Genomic DNA, 23,476 nt, shown 5'->3' with positions numbered 1-23,476 from the left:
TGGTCCCGCAGTGGACTGATCCTTAAGACACGGTTCCCAGCAGATCACCGAAGTCAAGCATCACTGGCTGCGGTCAGTGTGCGGGTGGGTGACCACTTGGATCAGTCTGCGCAGGGACCGAGGGTGTGCGGTATTGGTCCTCGTTGAACTGTGCTACCGTAAAGTGCTCGGCTTCGCATGCAGGTCGTTGGGCTACCGAAGCGGGGGTGTCATCCCCTCTGCAGAGGATCAAAATTGTGATGGCATGTCTTCGGATCATCTTTAGGGGTGTTTCCCAAACCGCCGCCAATAGCCCATTGTGCAGCTCTAGTGCGATGTAAATGAACTGCAACTGTTTCCTTTCCTCTAATTGGCGATGGATAAGGATTGCAGAAGGCGCACAGCAAACCTCTTTACCTATGGCAACATTAAGGCTTTCATCATTAGCGGAGCCATAGATGACAGAAAAATGTTAGTTCCTGTCTTGATTTTCAAACTGATTAAAAGCTTTTAAGTTAGGAAACTACGCGGAAATGGAAACTACATTGAACTTACTTTTAAAAGAAAGTGGTGTGGGGATTTTAAAAAACGTTTTTGACAATTAAATACGAAAATTATTTAAAAAGGGGAAAATATCGCAGTACATTCCTATACAACTGAAAAGAGGAGGAGAGGGAAGGGAGAAGGGCCAAAGGCATGAAAGCGGTTTCTCCCCAAATGGCGTATTCGAGTGTTGCGATCGTCAATAATAATAACAATAATAAAAAAAATTATAAAGTAATTTTTAAAAAAAAGAAGATAAAAATAACCTTTTTTTGTAAGGCCAATTTACCAAAACTAAGTTCAGTAATTTATTTTACAACAGCGCATTCTTACAATGAAAAATCAACACTTAGTATTAAAGGCACTTCCATAAAATACAATCACCGTACACAACGCACCTAAACATTTGTTTAATATCGCCAAATGCCCATAGTTTAGGCATAATAAAAATTAATAAATGAAGGATCTCATTCCTTTAAATTTCCTTATATTTCTGAATTCGATGTTCTACAGTGGATATTATTTATTGCTATGTAGAAGTCTGCCATTTTCCCGATAGTTATAAAAATATGTTTATACTTAAAGTGCAAAAAACATTATTTTAACATACTTGTATTAATAATAACAATGTAATCTCTCTGTTCTACAGTAAAATGATCGTTAATGGAGGCGTCTATTGACTTCAAAATTGTTATCCAAGATATGATTTTTCGCAAGCAATTTTAATTTTAGTCAGCGTCATTTTCTTGGAGTGGAATTGCCACTGCTGTTGACGTCATGAAAACACGGATCGATGTATAAAATTTAGAGTCAAATAAAAATAATCTTTGCTGATATAATTATGTGTAAAAAAAATTACCAAAGATAGGTGACTAAGGGAATATAGTCGTTGCCTCACAATGAGGTGAACCGGGTTCAAACCCCAGCGATGGCTGGTCGATGCTAATTTCGCACCCGGCTCCAACCGATGACAGTACTAACGGAAAATATCCTCAATAGTAGACGGCTCATGCAGAGTCCTTTCGCCGTCAGGCTAACTGTGGCAGGGTTTTCTCTCAATGTAATGCAAAAGCAGGTTAGTTTCCTCAAAAAGTCCTTCATGAAGGCCAATTTCTCCAAATACTTGCTCCAGAGCCGCGATGGCTCAGGAGACAGTGCGTTCACCTTCCAATGAGGTGAACCGGGGTTCGATCCCAGTCGATACGAATTCCGCATCCGGCTTGCACAGTGATGACGTGAAATATCCTCAGTGGTAGACGGATCGTGGGTTAGAGTCCCCTTGCCGACACGCTAACCGTACATAGTAAGGTATTAAACAACATAAAAAGAAATTATCAGACATTAATAGTAGTATAGAATNACCACAGTGATGACGTGAAATATCCTCAGTGGTAGACGGATCATGGGTTAGATCCCCTTGCCGACAGGCTAACCGTGGGAGGTTCTCGTGATCTTCCCCTCCATGTAACGTAAATGCGGGTTAGCTCCATCGAAAAATCCTCCACAAAGGCAAATTTCTCCCAATACTCGATATAGGAGTTCCCTTGCTTTCTGGATTGGCTTAAAAATTACAAGGGTGAGGAGTTGAACATTGGTAGTCGTAAACCCAAAATTGGGTCAGCTGTTATAAAAATTATAGAACTATTTTAACGGAAGAATTTAGAATTATTCAACGACGGTTATAAGACTATTTTAAATAAATAAAGAATGTTTTTTGTTTAAGTTTGTATTTAATTTTATATCATAAAAATTAGTTAGCTTTAAAGCCTGTTTGTTCGAGATGCTTAGGTTCTTATCAAATTTTTTTTTTTCTGACTTAACTTTTATCTAAAAAATTAATCATTGACTGCATCACGAGGTTGCAGATCTCCTTAACGGACACCAAAAAGAGCTTTCGAAATAATAGCCTCACACAAATATTTTGAATACATTTTAATCTACTAATTTGTTTTATTAACATTTTTTGTTTTGATATTTTTTAAGGTTTCCTTATTTGACCTTTTCTGCATTTGGTGCGAAAGACTGCCCGGTCGCTGAGAGCGGTTTTGATGGTCTCTCCTAAAGGTTTTCTTCAACATAATGTCTATGGAAAAAATTCTGAGCCTCTCAAAAGTGGTCGTAAATAGAGAAGGTCGTTACATAAAGATGGTCTTTCCTGGAGGTGTTACTGACAACTATGATTTAAATATTTTACCGACTATTAAACAATGAAAAACTAATTTTAAAGTAAGGAAATTTTTTAAAATAATTATGCTTTTACTTTCATTTATTCTGTGAAAACAAAAAAACAGTTTTTTTATTCTTAAAATTCTACTATATTAATTTAAAACAGGTTTCTAAAAAATAGATTGATGGTTTTATACATATAGTGGTTAAGATTTTTATTTTTTATTAACTTTCAAGTGAATAATGACAAGAATTTTCACATTTTTTTGTAAACAAATATTTTATTTCCTAAGTTACAAGAGCAAACTAACAACACAATAAATCTTTCTTGCATAGAATAGACTGATTGAAGATGATATATATATATCGATAAATTGCATATCTGTAGATTGGTAAATTGCATAGTTTTACTTTTTTAGTATGCACTTGAATATGGAACATTCTCATAAAATGAGAACACTAAATACTAAACATTCCCACAAAATGAGAATGCACTTTAAAAATGAAACATTCATATAAAATGTAGTCAATATATGATGATTTTGTTGTTGTATTATCACAAATAGATAAACTGCATAGTTTTTTCAAATGCAATAAAGTATGAAATAATTACATGGAATGAAACGATTATATAAAGGTTAATACAGTCATGAGTTTACTGGGTCTTAATAAAATAGGTTGCTCTTACATTGAACTTAAAAATATGTATATGTATAAAGTTCATTTGAGGAAAAGATAAAACCCAGCAAAATTTGTCATACACATTTGTACAATAGCTGGATTTGATAAAATCAGTTTCAGGTGAGTTCATTGCATAGTTTAATAATTTTTTTTTCCCAAATGAAAGTCATGATACATATATAAAGACATATATAATAATAATAAAACTTAAAATAAGATTTAAGAAATAAAGCAAAAAATTAAAATTATTTCAATAAAAGTTAACCTTAATTCTATAACTAAAAACAAGCCACAGATACTTTATTATTCGATCACAAAATGAAATTAAATAAAACAGAAAATATCTTAGTATGTGTGTTCAAAGAAAAAATAAACTACAAAATTTGATTTATAAATTACAATTGAAGCTGTATGTCATGATATTATAAAACAAAGCCGGATACAGTATTTATATTTTTAAAAATTAAATTTTTTTCAACTTGCAGAGATTTTATTTAAATCTCTTTTTTAAAGCTATTGAACAAGACTTCTTTTTAAATAATTACTGTTGTGTTATTAACAAGTAAAAGCAGAACATTTTTTTTTGTACAGTCATCAAAATACAGGCAATTATATTTAAAAGATAAATTTTAAAACTGAATCAAAGTACATTTTTTATTCAAACAAACAAATATCAACATAACATTGAAAAATTAAATACCAGAAATTTAAATACTATCACAATAAATAGAAAATATCTAAAATTTACTGGATGAAAAAAACTATACTACACAATACGTCATACATATAAATTTTCAATGTATAAGACAAAGTAACATTTGTAAAATTATTAATTATTAAAAGGAATTCATTGCAATACACCAAAATTTAATTCGTTGTTTTAAAATAAAAATGTACTTAATTTAAAAGGCAAATCAATAATTTGAATTATAAATGTAACTTATACAGCTATAATAAATATTATTTTATATAAAAATAAAATCTTCGTACAATTTAAACAATTGTGAGTGGTTTTAGGTTACTAAATACATCTCAATTCATTTCAAATGATAAAACAATAAATACAGTAAATAAGTCACTTGTGTAAGTCAAGTAAACTTGTCATTTGTGAATGAGTGTATTTTTTTATTTATTGACACCCAAACGTATAACTACAAAACATAAAACTGTTGGTTTGCACAAAAAAAAAGTAAAATTTGTTTATAGCATTGAATAAGCATGCATGGAAAACAAAATTTGAGCGCTAACTAAACTGCATATCATAGTTTAAAATAGAATATAATTAGTACAGTTTTAATTCAAAATTATAGAACTGTAAGTGAAAGACATCAACTTTCAGACATAATTGATTCAAATTAATGACAAAACAGAAAAAAACTTTAAAAATGTACTAATCACTATCTCTACTATATGTTTCTGAGGCTAATATGTCATAACTAGGTAAGGCTTACTAGATAAGGTCTTAAATGGTAGCTGGTAACAACCCTCATTAAAAGATTTAAATAAAAATTCCAAAAGCCTTTAAAAATTATGTAAAACATAATTACAGCAACATATATTATTATTAGCAAGTGTGAACATATAAGCCAATGAAAACTAGTAATCATTTTGAAAATATTCAATGATTAAAATTGCATTAATTTGTTTTAAATTATTCAGTGAAAGAATGAAAAGTAAAAAATTTTTTAACCTATTATTTTATTTATAGTCTTAAAATTTTATTTTACGTCAGATAGTTGAATTCACAGGTGCAGGGCACCATCTTGTCTAGTTCTGAATTTGGGGAAAACTGATAACGAATGAAATGAAATATGGTTTCTGTTGAAATAAAAATGAAAAAGGATGAAAATAAATGTTGAGAATGGTTATCAGGGAAACATACTTGAAGTTGTTAATTCGATGTGAATATTAATGCAATTATTCATAAACACGTATTCTTTTCATTAAACAATATTTGTTTTCGAAAAACGATTGTTTTTTAATTTAACATTTCTTCCTTCGTAAGCATCTCAATTAAAAAAGTTCTTTCAAATAAAGGAAATATTCAATAAATAATGGATAATTCATTAGATATAAATATAATTACACACTTCGAAAATCATAACTTGTAAAAAAAAGTCCTAACTGTCGTAACCCCAGAGAACAGCTATTCTAAGGCATATGCAATTCTAACTTATCAAATGCATTTTATATTAAACTAAAAATAAAATTTTAAGATTACGTCAAGTGAAAGCAAGGCGGCTTGAAGTACAATAAGGCAGACTTACAGCAAAAGACCATAAATGTTTTAAGGCAAAGGTTCAACTTAGCAATAAGTTTTAGATACAATAAATGTAGCTTTAATTTAAAACCATGCGAAACTGAATTTGGAAAAATGTAAAGTAAGATAATAGCTGAGGCAGTTAAAAATAAACAACTAAAATTTTTAAAAATTGTTAATTAATCGCTATCCCTGCACAAAGGTGAACGATGTTTCTGAGGATTATCTTCTTTTAATCTATCAATTCTCATACGCAGATCTTTTTCTGGTGCCTTCTGTCTTTGACTAGAGCTACGAAGGGCCTCTCTTAAATCACCAGAATAGTCATAGTTGTTGCGACGGCTTCGATCATAAGAAGATCTTTCAGGTGCGTGAACTGAATATCTTGAAGAGCCTCGAAACTTAGAAGACCTTTCTTCTTCCAATTCCTCGTCTTCTTGAGCCATTCTTCTAGCTTGATCAGACCAAATATTATAACCTCGAGACTTTGAAGATCTTTCTTCTTCTTCTTCTCGATCTATTCCTTTAGATTGATTAGACCAAGTATCTTTAGACTTTGAAGGTTTTCTTTCCTCAAATTCTTCCTCTTCTTGAGCCATTTTTTTCGCTTGATCTGACCAAATGTTATAACGTGATGGAATCTTGCAAGTGACAGAGAATGTTTCTTCCTCAAGGTCTTCGTCTTCATCATCAGATCTTTTAGGTCCAATTTGTATAAGCTCATCTTTGGTATATCTAGGACCCAAACGGCTCTTGATATTTCTAGAATCTCTAGTGTTCCTGAAACGAACCATAATATCCAATCTTAAAAATGAAATTTTACAAACTTTTACTCTTCATTTTATTATTTATTTTGATAGCTAAACTTGCATGGTAAAAAATACATTAAGAAATAATTAAATAGGCGTAAACACTAAGAAAAAAAATTAAAGTTGAAATTTATTATAGCTTGATGCTGGCAAATGGATGCTAGTTCAGTTTAAGATATACTAAGATCATGACAAGTAAGTAATAGAACGAAAATCAGCATTTATAAAATACTAATCTGGCTAGTAGTCCTCTATGGCCTATGGCAACAAAAGTTTCAGAGTGAGTAAACATATCCGAAACTATTAAAATTTTTGAAAGAAAAATACTGTCCACGAAAATAATGTTTGGTATAAGTATATATTTGGTATTCTGCTATTGTCTGAGAGCTTATCTAAATTATAAATTCATCAAAAGTCATTAGGTCTAACTGAATAAGATTTCTTGGACACTTAATTAGATCAGAGAATTGCAATCCTGCATAATTGTAAGCCTTCAACACACCAGGTGGTATTAGAAAACGGGGAAGACTTCCAGTCAGATGGCTTGATGACACTGAGGAAGGTTAGAAAACACTAAAGATGATTAATTGGAAACATCATGCATCTGGCAGACTCTAAGGGGAAAAAACTTGATGGGACGGCCCTTGCATGCTCTAGACTTTAGGGTCAAGAAGAATTATATATGGCAGACTCAAATTAATTTTTATATCGATAATTTAATGTAACGTCTAAGACAAGAGAGACACACTTAGTTTTGGAAAAAATAAAAAATGAAAGAAAAAAAAGCTATTATGAACATTTGAAAAAAAGAAGAAAAATAGCATTTTGGCAAAATGTATTTAAAGGCTTTCTAAATAACCATAGAATTAAAAGCATAAAAAAAAAATACGCACAGTGCAGGACGTGATCGTTTGTTCCTTTTTTTCTCCTCTTCTTCATCAGCATACATTTTCATACGAGGAACTTTTGAACGTTTTCGAGAGTCTATAGATGCTAATTGAAAGTAGGAAAATAAAGAACATTAAAAAGGTTAAAAAACAAAACAATTGAAATAAAATGTGACTTCATCAAATAACAAATTTAAATATTTTATCCCTTTAAAGGATAATTTCTTTTAACAATAAGTTAAAACATGTTTTAAATTGAAGTTAATTTTTAAAAAGAAATTAATTTATTTATTATCTAATATTAATTTGAGTCTTAAGACCATCTTTTTAATATGTAGATGGGTGGGGCTTTAAAAATTTTACTTTCTGTAAAAAATTGGCTATTAACTTGAAGTTCTGGGCTTATAAATTCTGCATTTATAACGTTAAATAAACATGTTGAGAAATAATGAATTTAACAAACTCATAATGCCCCAAGAGAAAATAGCACCCCAGAGTTGGCTTCTTTTTTGGATCACAGGGTAATCCTAATTGTTACTTACTTTTATGCGATTAAAGCCCTTCATAGGTAATTTTTTTGTATTTTCTAAAACACAAAGTCAACTCAGAGAATGGAAAATAGCTTCCTAACAACATTTGAACAACTTTAACAGCTTACAATTTTACAACAAATGAATAGTATATTAATGAATGTAAAAATAAAAGTAAATCTTAAAATTAAAACCACTATTTTAAACTCTACATTTATTATTCCAATTCTAAAAACCACTATCTATTTAAGAAATAACAAACTGAATTAAAATGATTAGGAAAAGAATTTTTTTTTTGCAATAGAAAAATAGTAAAATATTGATAAGTTTTTTTAAAACCATAAATGAATTATAAAAAATAATTTTACTCGTACAATTTATTTATTGAAGAAAACATAATTAGTGGTATGACTCTGAATGCATTAAAATTTGCAATTAACCATTTAAAACATATTATAAGTAGAATCGAGAAGAATCATAAGTAGAATCAAGTCTAAGAGAGAAGCAATCGCCTAATATTTTATAAAATAAATTACACTTCATATTCAATTTAACGTGCTTTTTTAAACATGATTAAAATGAAGAAGTTATTTAAAATGCAACCTAATAAGATAATGTAAAATATATATCCAATTAAATTATTAAAAAACTAGTAACATAGTATTATAGCAAATTTAGCTTTGATTATTATAACACTTTATTCAGATTATTTTTTCAATTGATTCCAAATTAATAAATTAAATTAAAAATATTTAATAAAATAAAAAAATCGATAAACTATTATATTTAACTAATAATAAAAATAATAATAATGATGATATTAGGAAATTTTAATTAAAATAAAAATAAATAATAAATTTAATTAAAAAAAGTTTTAACCTGAAGAAAAATGAGGCTCACGATCTGCTGCTTCTTCAGGATCACCACTAAAATTTTCCACAACTTGACGATTTCGTGCAACTTGAAATTTGCGCTTTCTTGAAGTACTTATAAGACCCCTTAAGCCTAAAGCAAAACATAAATAAAAACAAAATGCATAAAAAATAAAAGATGGGTCCATAAAAAAAATTTGAAAATAATTAATTTTGACCAGTAAAGTGAAATACATAAAAAATGGACAGATTGAGAAAAAGTTATAAATAATAAGAAAATTAATAATGTCTAATTAAGGGAGAACATTAATAAGGTATAAACACGAGCAATATCTAATGAACAAAGCAACATAAAATATCACGAAGAAATGTTTAATATGAAAAAAGGGAATAAATGTAAACAGATAGTAATCAATAAATCCTAAACTTGGACAAACAGTTTATTCTTTAATAAATGAGAAGGTTTTACAACTCTAAAAAAAGGCAAGGAAATTTATTTAAAAAAAATTTAATTAACTTTTATAAAGAGTTTAAAAAATGCCTTCAAAGGTTCTTAACTTTATTTTAATTAAGCATATAAAACATAATGAATTTAAAATTCTCTACAAAAAAAGAAGGGGCAATTAATGTAAATAAAAAAAAAAAATTATTATACTGATTAAAATTACTCCAAGATGAAATAAAAATAAATTAGGTAACATATTTTTTAAAACTTGAAGTACAAAAGCTTTGTCATTAAATTTTATTGATATTTCATTTAAAATTCATGAGCTTACTCTGATTTATAAAAAAGCTTAACAAAAAATTTAATGCTTAAAGAATAGAATTTAAAATTTAGGTATGAAATTGTGAAGTGATTTTTAGCTTTTTATCAGTTAAAAAGTCGATGGTTTTAAACCAATAATCTAAGATGACAAGTGGCTCTGCTTGTATATTAGTCAAATTTAAACTTAAATATATTAAATAAGCAATATCAGAATATGAATATTGTGCAAGCCAAAAAATATATAAATTGATGGAATGTTCAGCAAAAATGTCGAAAAAAATATAATTAAATTTCGATTCTGTGCTTTTGAAATGTTTAAAAACCATTATATTAGCAAAAAATAGAGGGCTGCAATAATAGCTTTTTTTAGAATACCCACTTAACTAAATTTAAAAGAGTTTTAAATAAAATATTCAGAAGTTATAAGTTAATTGGATCTTATGGTGCAAAATAAAAATAGAGTTATGTTTTTACCTCCATAATTTGGATTTCCATATTTCATATAATACTGGCTTCGTTTTTCTGCACCAGGTAATTTTTTATCATCTGAAAACACATAATAGTAATATACATAATATTAGGAAATAATGTAGATGGTTTATAAAATCATGACATATAATACACATAAAAGCAGCAACTTTTAATTTGAGCCTGGAAGAAGTTAATAACCAAAAATGATTTATTTTCGTAAATATTCCTACACATGAATCATTAAATAAATATTATATTAAGTAAATTAGCTTATATTATATAATAAATGATGTGCTTACCTCTTGTAGCAAAGCGAAGTAAGATAGCTTTTGCTTTTGTATGTGGAATACCTAATCTCCAGCAACCAGGAGGGACAGGAATATTAAGAGGTAAATTTTTAACGTCTTCATCAGATTCACCATCTGGCTTTTTGTCAACTTCCATTTCAACATCTGCTTCAGACTAAAATTATGAAAAAAATAAAAATAATAAAAAAATAAATAAAAACAGAATAAAAAGAAATATCTTCATAATGGGAGTGAACTTTACACTACAGATGAACATTAATCAAAAATTATAATTGTAAAAATTATCCTTTAACATATGTTCAAAGATCTAAATTTGAAATTTTAGTTATGCTTGATTTTTTTTTCAATTTATTTATGTCAAAATTAATAAAGATCAAAATTAATTGTCAAAAAATATCTTTAAATTTCATTTGAATTTTATACAGTTAGTTTTTAAAAATGGAACAAATTCATTTATTGTTAAAATCTTTCACCAAGTAGTAGAATTTTGTGGAATCAGAAAAAATTTAACAAAAAATAATTTATCAGAAACAATAAAAAAAACTACTGTCTTAGCATTTATAGTACAGGTTGGATGCTATATATATATATATATATATTTTTGTTTTAAATTTTTGTTTATTTTAAAGCTTTTCCTTAATGAAATAAAAAATTAGCATAATAAAAAGAGCTTTTACCTATATTTAACTAATTCATTGATGCATTATCAGTCATAAGAAATCTGCCTTATTACTGAATATTATATAACCTTGTTTTATAAAAAAAAAACATTTCTTTCCAAAATGTGTTACGTAAACCAAAAAAANAAAAAAAAAAAAAAAAAAAAAAAAAAAAAAAAAAAAAAAAAAAAAAAAATTATAAATAAAATACATAAATACTTTTTAAAGATATGAATTATTTCAAAATTAAAAAAAAAAAGTATTTAGCTTCATAAATATAAATTACTTCAATATTTTGTTCAGATTCTTTTGCCTCAGAAATTTCTCCATTTTCAGGTTCACTCATCTCTACAGTTTCATTCTCTGGAGTTTCTTTACTCATTTCCCCATTATCTAATTCATCTTTAATAAAAATGTAAAGGTTTTGAAAAATAATTATAAATTAAAAGAATGTAAATCAGATATTATAAAAAATTTATTATAGTACAAAAGCAAGGATAATGCTTCCTTGTAATTTTAAAATGCAAATTTATTAACTTAAAAAAAATTGGTAATAGGGCTGAACAATAAGTTTATCGCTCAATTGCAAAGCCACTATAAATAATGGTATATTGAAAAAATACCAAAAATTAAGCGTTTGTATAAGAAATAATTTTATTACCAAGTTTCGAAAAACTATCTTTTATTCCTATGTCAGAACTGTAATAATTGACACGTCTAACAAATACTGCTAGAAAGGTGCAGTTAATTAGTCGTTCACATTGCTGGTTGCCCACATTTGTGTTACATGGAGAGGAAAACCACGAAATCTCCCACGGTTAGCCTGACGTCAAGGGGACTCTAACCCATGATACGCCTACAATTGAGGATATTTTATGTCAGCACTGTGGTCGGAGCAAGACAGATACAGAATTCGTATCGATCAGTCATTGCTGGGATTCGAACCCGGTTCACCTCGTTGGAAGGCGAACACTCTATCCTCTTAGCCATCACGGCTCTCTCTCATTGGTTGTGCTTTTGAAGCTTAGAGATAGGTATCTCAGGCGCTACACACCAGGCTTAAAATTACATGGCATTCCTACCATGGCCATTAAAAGATAGAGCACTGAAAAACAACACTAAGTGCTTAGCTATGGTTGGGTGATGTGTAATGCATCTCACAGACTGTTTTTGAGTTCAAGTCAACAGCATTACATTGATCAACAAAAAAAAGAGAATATTTTATATAATGCTTCCTAAGGTTCAACAGATTAAGAGTTGCAAGAAATTTTCAAAAAAAATTATTTTTGAAATTAAATTGATAGTCTTAAAATTATTAGTTTTAATATTGAAAAAAGCAAAATTGCAACAGCATTAAAATGTGAGTTAGCTATATGGCTTTGAAGAATTTAATAAAATAATATTTACATATTATGATCTATATACTGAAATAATGTCAAAGCCAATAACTATGCTGTGTCTATTTTCTTAAACCTGCATTTTGAGCTGTGTCCATTTTCATAAACATGTATTTCGAGCTATGACCAGACATAAAACTCACTGACAAAAATGATATGAGCAAAAAAAAAAAAAAAAAAAAAAAAAAAAAAAAAAAAAAAAAAAAAAAAAAAAAAANATTTTTTTAAAATTTTTTTTGCATCATTGACACCCTTCTTTTTTTAAAATAATTTTGCCAACAATAATTTTCACATGTGGATGAACTTATTTAGTCCATGAATTTTTCGTAAAGTTATAGTTATTCAGATTGTTTTATTATTTGAAATATAAAAAACTTATGCAATATACTTAAATATTTCACTTTGCATTTTAATACTTAAGTAAAAATTATCTCCTGCTACGGAAAAGCATTGCTATATGCTGACATCTTATAATTCCTGTGAGGTACATACAGCCAATACTTTAAAATACAAATAAAGTAATAATAATAAATAAATATTTAATAGCAAGAAAAGTTATAAGAGTAAAACTATGATTAGTACCTGGAACTGCATCTTCTTTTTTACTTTTACGTCTAATCAAAAAAGGCTGACTCATTCCAAGTAATGCTCTAGCTGCACTTGTTTCATCATACCAGCAGACATTACCTGAAAACAAATATTTAATTGAAGAGAGACCTCTAATAGATATATTTAATTAAAAAAAAAAAGTTTTGATTGAATTTTCTCATAATAATACTAAAAAAATATTATATAACATTAATAATATTCATTCTCCAGCAAAATGAGAAAAATAGAGTTCTGTAACACAGTGTCAACAATTTAAATCAAATTATTGTGATTAGATTTAATCAAGAGCTTAATAATTTAAAAAGACTTTGAATAGTGAAAGTAAACATTTGATTTTTCCAAACAAATAAATAAAAAAACTTAAAAAAATAAAAATATTATGTAAAGTTAGTTGCACAAGAAAGATAGTATATCTTTAATTTGTACTTACCGTCAAAATGTGGTTGAAATATAAAAATTTTCTAGCCAAAATATATGTAAATAATGCCATTTTTTTAAAAACTTATAAGCAATTAACACTATATTTGGTATGTTTTCTTGTTCTATATTATTAATTAAAATCTTATTCTTTGTGCACATTTAACATAATATTTAACAGAAATGATGCATAAAAACAGTAAATCAATTTAGTCTTGTTGTGGTACAAGTTATAGCATCTAGTAAGTTACAATTAACTACATAAACTTGGTATGTATAAACTATGTTACTTATAATCTAAAAAAGGCAAATAAATTTTCTTCACAAATTTATTTTAAAATATTTTTTTAGGAAAGCAGATTACTTTACATCCTGGTCTGTAGTTTTCTTTCTAAGAATTCAAACATGTCAAAGGTTATGGGATTACTATTATTGGATTGGTAATATTACATCTTTAAACTGTTCTAATTTTGAAAAAAATTAAATAATATTTTTTTTTAGAATAATTCATCTAAAAAGAACTTTCAGAAAAGGGTTCATTTTATTAAAAATAAATGTTCATCTTTAACAATAACTATAATGAAAAAAATACATATCGAAATAAAATATGTATTCAATTAAAATTAATAATTGAATAAAAAAAATATGCTAACATAATTTACTATTTTAAGAGCCTTATTTCAAAAGGTAATAGCATATGATTTATATCTCGAAATTTTTATTTATAAACATTCTCAATTATTACACAAGAAAACACAAAAATATGTTTTCACAAAAATAAATAAAATAATAATGATACACTTACATGATGTATCATTAATCCATTCAACTGAAGATGGACCATAATCCTTAAAATATTCACTAACTTCTTTAGTATTCATATCATTAACACCCCTCATGTGTATGACTCCCAGCCGTAAATTCTTGTTGCCTGAGACATATGAAAACATATAGAGTAAACAAAATAATAAGAAATATTCTACATAATTTTAGATTAAAAAATTATATTTCACTAGAAAATTGAACTTTTCAAGAAAAGATTAAATTCTGATTGGATACAGTGGAACTTAGATCCACTGATTTTTCTTTTTCCCATGTATCATCTCGCTTTATTGTTCCCCTCACAAATGTTATTCATAAAAAGTTATCCTTTAATAATCCTTTAGATCATTTTTATAACTGGCAGAGTTTCACGTAAATCGTTCAGAAATTCCATTGGCTTAAAAAAAAGCCCAGTTATTTCATTTTCAGAATAAAAACAGTAACTCTTGATGTCAATAAAGAAGAAAGTGAGGATTTCTTAGATTGAAAGCTTATCGCTTAAACATCATGTTTAATGTTTGATCTGAGGAAAATGAATGAATCTTAAGAAATGAATTTCAAGAAATGATAGCTGAAGCTGAAGAAGTGCTGATGAAGGCAGCGTAACAGAGTCACAAAGCCTTTGAAACAACAAGGAGCATGAACCAAACAGACGATGAACAGCTCATCTGTTACAAATGTCCACAATTACTAGTTTGTTCTGAGAAGAAAAGGGCATGTTCAAAGCAAAATATCTACTTTGTTTAAGTAAATAAATGTGTATATTCATCGTTACCGCTAACATTTTTGCAGTAAGAACATAATTTTTCAAATAAAATTGTTTGTACATATTGTGAATTTATTAATTTCCTTTTAATTATTTTTCAAACATTTTCAAGTCATTATTTGACATTTTATGTTGATCTACATTCATTGTTTTCCCTATCTATTGAATGATCCTATTAAGAACAATCGCTCAATGTTCTACTGTACGAATATACTTTATAGGATAACATTACTTATTGTTATAAAAATTGAAACAATTCTTTTAAGAAAAAAAATATTCAAAAGCAACAGGATAATTTGAATGAACTAACATTAATTTCTCTAAAATTTCCTACTGTTAAACCAATGTTAAGTTTTCAGTTTAATTGAAACTTTTTTTTGGTTAAAGCAATAGGATAATTTGAATGTAGATAGATGGACATAATTTAATGAATGGGGAGACAATTTGAGTAAACTAACATTGATTTCCCTAGAATTCTCTTAGAATAATTATGAGTTACGATAGCATTTATACTTTCTTAATAATAAATAATTCAATAGTCAAAATGTGGAATAGCTAATCTTTAGCAAGGGAAAATAAATTTTCAAAGCAAATAACAGAGTGAAAAAAAAATTGAGTAAATAATACCAAATTGCTAAATACCTATTTTTCAACTAATTTTGAAGGGAAAAAAAAAGGAACTTCAATGTGAAACAAACACTGGCATAAAGGACAATGAGTTTAAGGGAATAATCATTAAAAATATGTATTCTCTAAAATTTTTATTTCTTACTATACCTATAAAGCATTTAAATCATTTACTCAGCATACTGAAAAACATTTTCATCTTCAATTGTTCGAATTGGAGTTTGACACCCTGTGATAAAAGCTTAGAGCCAGAAAAATTCCACACATGGTTGGGTGGTTATAAAACACGATGTAGAAACCAGATGATTTTTACAAACAATAACTTTTGAGAACTGGTGTAACATACAATGCACTAAGGATTGGATCTGAGATCATTATCTAGAGCCTTTTAGCTTAGCTTATGTGTGACATTAACAATTAAATTCAGTTCAATTGCAATATTATTTTAACACATATTTTTGTTATTTCAAGTCTTCAATGATCTGATATTTTCTATTTTTCCTTTGAGCTACTTTTAAAATAAACTGACAACACAACAAATACAGTTTAAGTTAATAATTAAGCTAGTTGGGTAAATTATTCATTATATACACTGTGGTTTAAGCATTTTTTATTAGATATATACATGGTACCAACATTAGATTGCAAAAGCTATTGATTGTATATATATATATAAAAGGTTTTAAGCAAAGAAATATTGCAAAAGTAAATATATTATAATTTTCTAATAAGAATTTAAAATAAAAAAGGGAAAGAAAATATGACTTACCTGATAAATTTGTAGGATCATATCCAAAACTATAAAAGAATAAGAAAGTAAAGAATATACAGGCGATATGAATATAAAGGCAAAAAGATAAAAGTTAATAGTAATCTACAACAGAGTATGTAGCCAGATTCTTCAACAAATAATTAGCACCTTTTAAGTACTTTTTAAGCACTCAGAAAATATTTTTAATCACTTTCCAAATAAAATTTAAAAAAAAAAACATAATTAGGATCTGTGCAGTAATAAAAATTATTTTTTCTATCCTTTTAAGTAGTACTTATTTTCAAAACATAAATTCAATAAAATTCAAAAACATTTTCAAAAATTGCACATAATCATAATAAAATAACTAGTTTCTGATAAATATTGCAGAGAATCTTGTGAAAATCATGCATTTTTTGTAATTTAGAACAACAATTGACACAGCGAAGAAAAAAAATCTTTTTTATAAAGATAGAAAATAAAACACTTTTTACAAGCCCTAAATTAAAAAAAGCATAACAAACCTAATAAAAACAAAATTAATAAATTAAAAACAAAAGAATAACAAAACAAAATATTTAATTTGCCTTTTGTATAGCTCATCTATTTCAAGTTGGGTGATTTGGTTTCTACTGTTTTCATCTAATCCAAATCTTTCAGCTCTTTTCTCCAACTTCTTAATCAACACCTATAATTAAAATTTTTTATTTTTTCATTAAATAACAATTAAGTGAGTTATTCAAATAAAAAATGGTACTAGATATCCATGACAGTCATAAGTTTCTGGATATCTAGATTTCTTTTTTAAAAAAATCTATCACTAATTTGTTTCGTTAAAAAAAAAAAGACATAAAATGTTCAAATACAAAGCAAAAGAAAAAAAAGAAAAAAATTAAAATTTTACATCAGTTGGATAATGGCATAAAAATGTGCACATTCGCAATAAGTATGATTGTAGTTTCTTTCACAGAACAAACGAAATTCAAAAATAGAGAAACTTAAAAAAGCTTTTAAAGAATAAAAATCAAAATGCAAGACAGAAGATTTGGATGAGGCTTTAATAAACTGTTTGGTACACAACACAAATCATGATTTTGCCATTAATACACCGATTTTGCAAATTCCAACAAAGAAATTTGTAAGATTTCTGAGTTGCAATTCAAAAATAGACACTTCAGAATACTTTTAAAAATTAAATTATTATTAAAAACTAAAATCTAAATGCAATTTTCCAAAAAAAAGTGCATGACAGAAGATTCAGTAGGGATGCGCAACCTGTGGCACACAGATTGCTGATATGCAACCATTTAGAGCTTTTGAACAGGTTTTTTTTTTGTAAAATTAAAACAATTTGAACCACACATTTGAGTTATCACTTTTTGATACACTTGCACAGATTTTATTGTAAATCTACAGTTGTCCCCTCTTAATTGCATATCAGATATTCGAATAACCCGCTTATACCAATAAAATTTAACAGAACCAAATCATTTTATATGAAACTAATGTTAAATTTCCTCATTAAAATAGTTATTTGATGTTTCAAGTCCTTGCTTAATTGCATAAGAAGAGGTACTAAAATGAAAGAAAAAAAAATATTTTTAAGAAATGTTTGACCAGCTGGAATGGTATTTATGTTCCTCAGTTAAGAAGAAGAGAATACAATGAGTGTTCACTTTAAGACTTTCTGTTCATTTGTTGCCTTAGTTTAAGAATTAATAAGAACTAAGGAAGTTTTACACATCTTTGTCTTACTTCAGTCACTCATGATTTAAGAATATAAAATAGTATCTGTTTCACAGTCAAGACTTGCAGTACCCTCCCGCTGTATTAGTTTTGATGAGAAAATATTTAAAAAACCAGTAGATACACACAATTGTACAGTGCATCATTCTCTAAAGTAGAATAATAATGGCTTACTCCAGTGAATAATTCTGAGTTGGTCAGTGACAAGGAATAACTTATGTTAACTCAAAAGATGGAAGTCATAGAAACATTAAGTTTCAAAAAATCCCAAACTGAAAAAAGAAATCAATTTGGCATTTCTCAAGCTTCAACATTTAAAAAAAATATGTGAAAGCATTCGAAAGAAATATGCAAGCCATGGACGTCACAGTAGAAAAAGAAAGAAAAAAAAAATCGAATTTTGATGAATTGACGAATTAAACAGGCATTATAGTACCTTTTTTCTACAGTACTTTTCATTAGCAATAATTTTTTTTATGTTACTTCAAACAACATTTATATTTTTTGATACTAACATTGACAGCTTTAATTATAATTCCGGGCCCGCACTAAGGATTTCAGATTATTAGCCAGTAAATTAGCCAAATATCAACAGTATTTGCCAATTTTTGAAAGTCTTCACCAAATGCAAATCTCAAATTTTTTTGTGATTAAATTCCAATTGGTTATGTGGCGCATCGATCCAAAATTACTGTAATCGAAAAGAAAAAAAAAACTCATTTGTTTAGAAAAATTTATTTTTATGTAATTTTGAGGGTCGAGTTAAACATATATTTTTCATTCCAGGGGAAAAAATCATTCGCCAATACTTTGGCCAAAACACACTTTTATCACCCAAATCTACGATTTTATCGCATTTGGCAAGATGGCGAATGCTTAGCGCAGACCCCAGAATTGTTCACTGATCATAAAATTGAGTTTACTTAATCAAAACATTATAGTGTGCATTAGATATCACTAGAAAAAAAAATTTTGTAAAAACTTAGCATTTAAGATAGAATAATGCCCATTTAATAAAATAACCCGTTTAAATAAATAGAGTTGGCAAAATCTAATATTAATGCTTTATGCAGAGTTGACTGCATGTTGTTTCTGGATTGTTCTTTTAAAGGTTATAGCTGCATGATTTTAAAAAACCAGATATTTTTGATGCAACATGAAGTGCATAATTCAAATTTGAGTAATCATTTTTTGACTTGCTTTATATTTTATTGATTACATTCGGAAATCAAAGTGAAGCTTGTTCTTCCTTTTTTCTTTTACACTTCTAGCTACTGATTCCCATAGATTTTTAAAATATCAATACAATTCTTATGACATAACGAATCAGGGGTTTAATTCATCACTTTTTAACATGCTTTTATATGTGCCACTTTCATCGTAAATCTGAATGTTTTTTCCTTAAAGGGAGTTATTGCTACGCTTTCCCACATGATTTTTAAAAACCCGTATTTTCACTATGATATTCTTATGACAAGAGAGTTTTAAATTGCACATTTAAAAAAGCACTTTTTGACATGCTTTGTTTTTGCTCATTTCATCGTAAATCCAAGTTTTTTTCAATAATTTATTCAGCAATTTTTGCGATGCATTCCTTTATGGTTTTACAAATTTCAAATTTTATTACGACATGCAAATTTTAAATCATGCTTTTAAGTAATTACCTAATAACTACCTCATTGGATTGGCTAAATTTAATACACTGTTTATTAAAACTACTGAAAGGATATTTGACAAATCTTAAAACTTTTCTGAAAAATAATAATAATAATTGATTACCTCAGATGACAAATCAAGGCCAGTTTGAAAGCCACCTAATTTAGTGCTGTAAACCTTTGGATTCTGGAAAAGAAAATTAAACAAGTGTAACAGCAACTAAAGAGAATTCATTTACAATGCATTATGGACTTTATAACATAACAAGCTCTTAAAAATATGTCAGTAAACTTATTTTATGGTATTAGACAAAAGATACTGCAGCCAAAAGTTTGGGAAAAGTTAAAATTCAAAACATTAAAAATTGTATTTGAGTGAATTTTTTCTTTTTTTCAGTATACACCTTACTCAAATAATAATATGAAACTGGGTTTTCTTTTTGTAGGAAAATTACTAGTTTAAAAATGGTTGGAACAGTAGCAACCCAGGACTAAAGAAAAGAGATAGGGGTTGGTTCATTTCTCTCCTAGAGCTGAAGCTACGATTTTCCTGCTCATGACGTCACACTGCACACAGATCTCGGAGATCACAAGCAAAGATATTATGAAAACTTTGCATGATTCTCTCTGTAAAAATAAGTGTGACTTCTAGCTTTCAAACTTTATACACAACAGGGGTCTGTCTAGGTTTTTCTGAGAGGTACCTATTTTGTGAAAATTTAGACATAATTTGTGAAAGATTAAAAATTATATTAAAAAATCAACACAAAAATAGGGATTTATCGTTTCTTAAGGGATACAAAAATAAAATTTTAAGAAAAAGTATTTTGTGCAACTACCGTTTTTCCTTAAATTGAATTTGTGAAACTACCGTTTTTCCTGAAGTTGAATTTGTGAAGGTACCGCTAAACGGTAGTAAATTCGGCCTGGACAGACCCCTGCACAATTACACATTATTTCCATTCAGTGAAACCTCTCGGGAGCGACCACTCTCAGTTCCATAGTAAAATGGTCGTTGATGGAGGCTGGTTGCTTTTAGAGGTTATTTCTATTGAAATCGTTCCATTCAAAATTGTGATTGAAGGTACATGATTTTTTTGAAAATGATATTAATTTTAGTCAGTGTCATTTTCTTGGTGTGTAAATGCCACTTCTTTTGGCATCATGAAAAAACAGGTTGATAAATAAAATTAAGCATCTATGAAAATGATCCTAACCTAAACTAAACTCAGTGGCATGTTAGCCCATAGAGGGCCAAGGCCTAATGTTCCAATCTCAGTTTCCTTGACCTAGGGCTCTGGGGTGCAGGAGCAGATGTTCCGGTTTAGGTGGTCAGCCGAATGCAGAACCCGCAGTGTTTAGTTTCCAAGCATGCTTGGTACTCATTTATCGACACACTGAAGGGATGAAAGGCTGAGTCAGCCTTGCCTGGCCTGAAGATCGAACCCAGGACCTGTGGCATAAAAAATGATCCTAGTTGATATAATTATGTGTAAAAATAAATTGACCAATTATAAATGATAACGCTATTTTAAATAAATAACTATGCTTTTTGTTTAAGTTTGCATTTAATTTTATATCATAAAAAATTAGTTAGCTTTAAAAAGTGAGAAGAGGTTCCAGATGCTTGTTCTTATTAAAATAAATTTTTTTTCTAATTTAGCTTTCAACTCTTAGAGTAAATCATTGATAGCATAATCATTAGTGAACCCTGACTGCAACATGAGGTTGTATCGTCAAAACTAGCTCTCTAAATAAGAACCTTACACAATATTTTTTGTGTTTCCTTATTTGATCTTTTTTGCATTTGGTACAAATGTTTTTCTAGTCGCTAGGAGAAGTTTTAATGGACTCTCCTAAAGGTTTTCTTCAACGCAGTCTATGGAAAAAATTCTTTGCCTCCTAAAAGTGGTCATAAATAGAGGTGGTCGCTAAATAGAGGTAGTTTTTCCTGGAGGTCTAACTGTAGTTAAATATTTTAAAAATGGAATATGAATAAAAGGCAGTATTTTAAAGGAATGGCTGCTTATTTTTATAATAAAGGCACATTTATAGGGATCCAAGGACAGGCTGCCTTCTAAAAATGCTCATCGAGAACATTGTTATATCTAACAAATGAGTAATGTTTGTCACCTTCTTAGATACTTTTTCAATTTCTTGCATGCAACTGATCATTTATGGCCGAAACTTTATAACTAATTTGGGGATATTTCCGCATTATGATCTGCCGCACCAACTACAATCGTCAAGGTGCCAAATAGATTTTAAACTTGCAAATTTAAAAAAACGTCCAGATGTTTGCCTGTGGTGGCGACGAGTTATAACTTTTGAGTTAGTTCCTTTCGATGTTTTTTTAAGTTTCTCGCGGGCCCCTGCACGGAAGTTTCCAAGAGTTGGCGATTATTCTGCCACAGATCACGATGCGGAAATCTCCGCACTTCAATGTAGATATTAATACGGAAATGTTATCAAGCATTCAGAACTTTTTTTAAATATTTCATCAGTAAAGCATTAGATAAGAGTGTTTTTTTATTTTCGGCACAGTAACATGATTAGTGGTAGTTACTTAAACAATTAATAAATACATGCCATACTTTTGCAGTGATTAAAAAATAATAGCATATTTTCTGTTGTTATAAATTTCAAGACAACTAATTTTAAAAATAATTTACCTGCAAAGTATCCATCCATTTTCGAATAATTTCAGTTTTGGATATTTCATCGCCTTCTTTCACATTCTCAACTTCAGTTATTTCTCCGGCTTCTAAACTATTATCTGAGTTAGACAATTCATCACCAATTGTCACTTTTAAGTTTGGTAAAATTTTGCCAAATGCACCAGTATCAGACATCGTTTAGAAGATTGAAAGCATAAAGCTATTGAGTAAAATTAGCACATAAATCAGAAATGACTACACACAATGATTGAAGACTTCAATAAATGTACCAAAGATAATATTTATTATTTAAAAGATGCAGAGTTGTAGCCTTGCAATTGAGTCTATTAAGTGAGTTATTTGTTTTCTCCCATTTTTTCAAGGAGCATGCTTTATACGAACGAAATGTCGACTCTTCTTATATATCAGATCCCAATCAATAGTTTCAACCGTTTAATCTGAACTGAAAAAGTGAACTTTTTACAATTACGAACAGTAAAATTTCAGAAAAGCTAACGCTTGCATATAACTCGCATGGTTAAATTTGTATTTTTAATTATCTCCAAATATTTTTTTATCCTTCATCTGCAGTCCCGCAGTGGTCTGATCGTTAAGACACGGTTCCCAGCAGATCACCGAAGTCAAGCATCACTGGCTGCGGTCAGTGTGCGGGTTGGTGACCACTTGGATCAGTCTGCGTAGGGACTGAGAGTGTGCGGTATTGGTCCTCGTTAAACTGTTCTACCGTAAAGTGCTCGACTTCGCGTGCAGGTCGTCGGGCTACCGAAGCGGGGGTGCCATCCCCTCTGCAGAGGATCAAAATTGTGATGGCATGTCTTCGGATCATCCTCAGGGATGTTTCCCACACCGTCGCCAATAGCCCATTGTGCAGCTCTGGTGCGACGTAAATGGACTACAACAACAACAGCAACCGAACGTAGATCGTCCGGCTACTACCCAAAATGTCTTTTTGATCAGTTCTAAATAAAATTAAAATTAATAAATAAACGATAAAGAAGTAAATAAACATCTAAAATTCCTGAAATTTTTCCAAATTCTTCCTTAATAACTAGTTTTTCTTCTTTCTCCATCTAATTC

General features: G+C 28.7%; 1 protein-coding gene across 1 annotated transcript; it reads right to left on the bottom strand.

The window, feature by feature from the left end:
• Positions 1-2,941: 2,941 nt before the first annotated feature.
• LOC107436412 (nuclear cap-binding protein subunit 3) lies at positions 2,942-22,983 on the bottom strand. Its single transcript, XM_016048123.4, has 12 exons — positions 22,394-22,983; positions 19,846-19,908; positions 16,908-17,008; positions 16,339-16,367; positions 14,160-14,285; positions 12,911-13,015; positions 11,218-11,333; positions 10,264-10,426; positions 9,968-10,039; positions 8,735-8,860; positions 7,332-7,431; positions 2,942-6,409 (listed from the first exon to the last, which is right to left on the bottom strand). Exons 1-12 carry the CDS (start codon positions 22,571-22,573, stop codon positions 5,809-5,811), a joined length of 1,782 nt encoding a protein of 593 aa, XP_015903609.1. The 5' UTR covers positions 22,574-22,983; the 3' UTR covers positions 2,942-5,808.
• Between the last annotated feature and the right edge of the window lie 493 nt (positions 22,984-23,476).

This window comes from Parasteatoda tepidariorum, chromosome 8 (genome assembly GCF_043381705.1).
Source record: "Parasteatoda tepidariorum isolate YZ-2023 chromosome 8, CAS_Ptep_4.0, whole genome shotgun sequence".
Taxonomy (NCBI): domain Eukaryota; kingdom Metazoa; phylum Arthropoda; class Arachnida; order Araneae; family Theridiidae; genus Parasteatoda; species Parasteatoda tepidariorum.
This window is presented reverse-complemented; position numbering and strand designations above follow the sequence as displayed.

Excerpts from the sequence above, each read along its gene's own strand:
- LOC107436412 (XM_016048123.4), bottom strand. The coding sequence starts at position 22,573 with ATGTCTGATACTGGTGCATTTGGCAAAATTTTACCAAACTTAAAAGTG. Across the intron at positions 17,009-19,845 it reads GCCTTGATTTGTCATCTGAG|GTGTTGATTAAGAAGTTGGA; the intron begins GTAATCAATTAT and ends TTTTAATTATAG. Across the intron at positions 11,334-12,910 it reads AAAAGAAGATGCAGTTCCAG|ATGAATTAGATAATGGGGAA; the intron begins GTACTAATCATA and ends TTTTTATTAAAG.